The following is a 5,000-nucleotide window of genomic DNA, read 5'->3' on the forward strand; positions in this document are numbered from 1 at the left end:
ACAACATTGAATGCATCTATAATCGGATTTAAAAAAAAAATTGCTCTTCTTTAATAATAATTCATTTTAAAAATAATTGCATTGGAAAATCGTTATGGTGTAAGACGAATAAAACAGTTCAGGTCATGCGGTAACGACAAAAGAATCAATTTCCAGGTTTGAAATTACACCCTTACACACTCAAATATTTTATTGTTTACAAAATACCCTTAATGACCAGCGTGGAAAAATAAAAAATGAAAAAAAAAAACCCCTGAAAACGTTCTTGTTTTTTTCATTTTATTGTTTCAAGTTGGTACAAAAGCCATCAGATCGGTAACCTTGTCAGCTTTCGGAGTGAAGCACAGGAATTCTCTCGAAAACGATGCTCTTAACGACAGAGACCATGCACACACACACAAACAAACAAACAAACAAATAAAACAAACCAAATGGGCGTGGAGGGGAAGGGGAGGGAGAAGAAGAGCCCTTTCTGCACTACAGAGAGAATCGGGGAGGACGACAGAGATGAAGGATTAAGGACGGGAGGGGGTGATGGTCAGTAAGAAGTTCACATCAGAGAGGTATCCTCAGGCCTTGGCTGCAGCGAGCACTGTTTAGAAACGCTGAACGTACTGTATGTAAAGGGCTTCAGCAAGAGGTTTAATCAGGACGGACAGATCCTAAGCAGGCCGAGTTATCGAACGCTGCTTCCAAAAAGAAGGGGGGTGGGGGGGGAGTTCTCCCTGAGCTGAAGGAAACGGCAGGAATCTGCACTCGGGACAGCAGGTCGCAGACCCAGCACTGCGGAGGGTGAAATTAACAGCGTCTCCTCATCATGAGGAATATCAGAGAGAGCGCGAGGTGACCGCGTGGAGGAACGAAGCTGCTGGAAGCAGCCATCAACAGCTGCGAAGGCTCGCCAGGGCCAGGATTCTCAAAGCTGGTAATCACAGCACAAGCATTTACGATACCATGGTGTAAGTGTGGAGAATCGAGCCTCTGACCGTATCGATGACCAGACCATGCTGAAGTTTTATGAACGGAGACGAAGAGACCCGACACGGTCTCCGGTGACGCCAGCAACGGACGCCGAGGTAGCCGTCACTAACGTTAGCGTTAATGTCAGTCTGTTTGCTAGTGAGTCTTCCATCTACTCTATGATGGACAACAGTCTAAATGCTTGTTCTGTTGTAGTGTGATGCAGTCTGGTCAAGGCAGAAAGCGTCGGTATTGTCTCGGACTCGTCAGGACGGTCATGTTCGATTTGGGACGATCAAAAAAAAAAAAGGACAAAATTGGGAAGCTTATAAAAGTTATTCTAAAAAGAAATTCTTTTCAAGCTTGGCCGTTCAAATTTCACTCAGTCTCTCTCACTCACACACACACACACACACACACACACACACACACACACACATATATCTGGTGCTTGGAGTTCTGCTGTGTGTCTCCTGAAACTCTCACGCAGGTGGAACAGAGTAAAAAGTTCTTCAAGCACACACAAAAAGCCCAAACGATGGAAACGATCGGGCCAGGACGGGAGCACTACACTCCTCCTCTCAGATCAGAGTCGCTTCTACTTAATAAACAACATGAAATGGTCGTCGAGGGTCCTGCAGCTGCTAGGAGAGAACAAAACTGTACCAAGCATCATCAGCAGTGGAGCGGACAAATAACGACTGCAATACCGAGCCAGCGGGCGAGTACGAAAATCCGGTTAAAACCCTGTCTCGGTTGCCTGGGAACCAAACTAACTAACTATCTAGCTAAAAAGTGGTAGCTAAAGTAACTATACCAAAGCGAGCTAGTTAAGTGCATTGAATTGACGAATGACGATAAGAGTACTTGAACGACCACTAAATCAGCCGCCAGGCGTCCTTCATCCTCGGTGCGAGCTAAGTTCGCTGGTTTCACCTCCTACAGCGCGTCCTTGGGAAGCACAGCTCAGGAACGACTCCTGGTGCGTAGAATCTCACGACGTCTGTAAGGCAAGTCCCTGTAAAAAAAATAACAAAATAAATAATTTGGACGTAAAGCGGGGCTGTTCCATCGCTAAAGTGGCAGGCGCTGACGTATGAGAAAGTGGGTCGGATATCGTAGTACAGCAGCATTTAGATCGCGGAAATTTATGATCTGCACGATCTTACGTGTCGCGTATACGACTCAAACAGGCTCGGTGTTCTCACTCGACGCCGGCTGGGGAAGTCAAATGATACGGTATTGAATATATTAGAAATGAATTAATACTGATATCATCAATGGTCAGGATAAACATACGGACGGAATCGCTCTCGAAATCTTTAGGACACAAACTGCCTGGGGTTTACCGTCAGGGTTCGAAAAAGAAGTCCTGTACAAACAGTCAAACGTCTCCTGATTTATATGAAGGTCTTCCAAAGCGGGAAAGTGTTCATACACCTAGTCTTTACTAGGTATGAGCCTGATGGGACGTTTTCCTATCGAGGGACGCGGCGTGCTAACGGAAAAGAAGTTCTGGCAGATGAACATCCCGTGTTAGCGAGCGTGTAGCGGACACGTACCACGCGGAGAGCTCGCGCGATTCGACCGCAGGGACGATTTCTGATCATTTTCCAATGCGGTAAAGAAAGTGCTAGCTTTGATAACCGTCTGAGTGGAGGTGAATCACGGCGTGACGGGGTTACAGGGTACAGGAAACCCGGCGGAGGAATGAACTTCCCCTAACTTTTCGCCAAGCTCTTAAAAGGAGCGTTAATTAAACATTTTTAAAACCTCGACTCGGGCCGACTTCCCGTACGGGCATGAGGTCAGGGTTTACTGGAGACAACAAGCGCTCCGAGTCAAATTTGAACAAAACACCGTAGAAGACACTGAATGCTGAAGGAGAGCGTCTTTAACATGGCTGCCTTCCAATCGTTATGATTTTATGAAACGTCTGATTTGTCGTCGACAGAAAAACCGTGGTGTGACGTCGAGTCTAGTCTGTAAAATACCGCTGCAAGTCATTCAAACAGCAGGCAATCAAACAGACACACACACACACACAGCAGAGTTTCTTAAAGGATCTTTCGGGCGTGTGGTTTTTGGTCTGTGATTAAAGGGACAGATCTGTGTTTGTTTTTTTAGCTTTCTGACTTGCGGGGGTCGGACTTCCCAAATACCACTTATCCTTTTCATTTTACATACCCTCAAATTACCAATCACTGCAGGCTTCCTACAAGCCCCTTAAACTTAAACTACGGTTACTCAACAGCGCCATCACTGGCCGAACCACCGACCTACAATTTAACACTTCTATTCCAGGCCCCGATGCACAGTTCAGTTCATTTCCCGCATCGCTGCTTGCGTCTTCAGCCCTCAGACTATTGCTTTGAGGTGGAAGTGTTCACTCACACACACACACACACACACACACACACACACACTCACACGTGTGTTAGCTACATAAACACTGAGTGCGCACAGCCAAGGCTTCACATGGGATGATAAACAAGAAACATCAACAAACAAACAAAAAACAGGGCAGATACACAGAGTGGAACTCCAAAAAGTACACAACAATAATTTTACATTTGATTAACATCGATACTATGCATAAATAAAAACGGTAAGTATTTTTAAGTTAGGCATATTTGATTTACATGAAAAAAAAAACATCTCTAAAATCTAAACGCGTTTCCTGTTTTGTTTTTTTTTGTTGTTGTTTTTTTTTTTTTTTGCAGCAGTGATGAATCGACTCGTAAGTGTTAAGTTCGTGTTATAAAATCACAGACACTCTGGTGTAAAGGATGATTATTGCATCACTAAAATTGAGTAAAACCTTTTTGTTTTTTTTCAATTAGCATATTAGCAAAGAAACACTGTAATATATTACTGTAGCCCACTCGGAGCCTCTCGGTTCACTCCCCGAGATCGCCTGGGCACTTCCTGTGGCAGCTCACACTTCCATTTGTATTCGAAAGCCTCGTTTTCTTTTGTCTTTGTTGTTTTTTGTTTTTTTTTTGCCTTGTTCAGGTACTTTTTAAGGTTCACGTGAAAATATATATTTCTCTGTACGTCTTCTGGATTAAGAAAAATTCACTACAAAAAGGTCACTTAGAAAGCAGAGGAAGGAAAAAAAAAAAAAAAAAAATTGTCCAAGAGTTAAGAAAACCCACATACTACCCTGCTAAATTCTGCACCGCGCCCAAAGAGAACACCGGCATAGCTTAGGAGAGTTATATCAGGTGTAGTATTTCGACAGTATTTAACACAGAAGTATGCGGTTTTGTGGAGGGACAGAAACATAAAGAGAGCGACGCGTGATGAGAGAGGGTACACGGCTCTCCGTTTTGCGTGGAGGAAGAAAACGGTGTGTGGCTTTAATAAAGATCGGTTGACGGTCGTGAGCTGGGGAAAAAGAAGACTGCACGGCCCCAAGGCTCTTTCTGGAAGGTCTAGAAAAGGTCGAAGGTCAGTCGACGGGCCCCTGGAAGATGAGTCGGACGTGGTTGTGGCCGGTGCTGAGCTGCTGGGCGCAGAAGGGGCATGCAGCGTGGAAGGTGTGTGTGCCGTGTGGAAGCGGGATTTGGCTCCAGAACGCAGCCGTCTTCTCCGAGGACACGTGGCCACATGGGCTGAAGGCGTGAGTGGGCGGAGCTGCGTCGACGTAAAGCCCTGCTTCGCAGCCCAGCCAAAGCGGCACGTAAGGCCCACGGGCGCGGCACATCGGGCACTCGCGCTCAGTCCCGCCCCCGGCCCCGCCCCGCTCGCCCCAGTCGTGGTAGCCGTGCACGTGGCCGCATTGCAGGTACGCCCACGGTTGCTTCTCGGCCACGGCGCCCTGGCACCGGCGCATGCTCGGGAACGCCAGTGTGTTGAGGCCCACGGGACACTGCGGCCGCGCTGCGTTCAGCTCCTGCCTCAGCGCCTCCAGGTGTTTCAGAGTGGGTGCACGCCGAAGACCCTCAGCAGTGCGCCACAGCAGCGTAGCGCCACACAGGTCAATCAGAGCACCGTCCGACAGCTCCTGGGTTTCACTCTCCACCTGGGGGAAGAAA

General features: G+C 47.1%; 1 protein-coding gene across 2 annotated transcripts in view; it reads right to left on the reverse strand.

Moving 5' to 3' along the window:
• Positions 1 to 262: 262 nt before the first annotated feature.
• Positions 263 to 5,000, reverse strand: part of peli1b (pellino E3 ubiquitin protein ligase 1b) — a 41,834-nt gene continuing 37,096 nt past the window's right edge. For both annotated transcript variants that reach the window (XM_017475796.3, XM_053682935.1), the window contains exon 7: positions 263 to 4,987. In XM_017475796.3, coding sequence (XP_017331285.2) covers positions 4,415 to 4,987 — 573 coding nt within the window. In that variant the 3' untranslated portion in view covers positions 263 to 4,414. The remainder of the gene's footprint in view (positions 4,988 to 5,000) is intronic.

This window comes from Ictalurus punctatus, chromosome 9 (genome assembly GCF_001660625.3).
Source record: "Ictalurus punctatus breed USDA103 chromosome 9, Coco_2.0, whole genome shotgun sequence".
NCBI classification, from domain to species: Eukaryota; Metazoa; Chordata; class Actinopteri; order Siluriformes; family Ictaluridae; genus Ictalurus; species Ictalurus punctatus.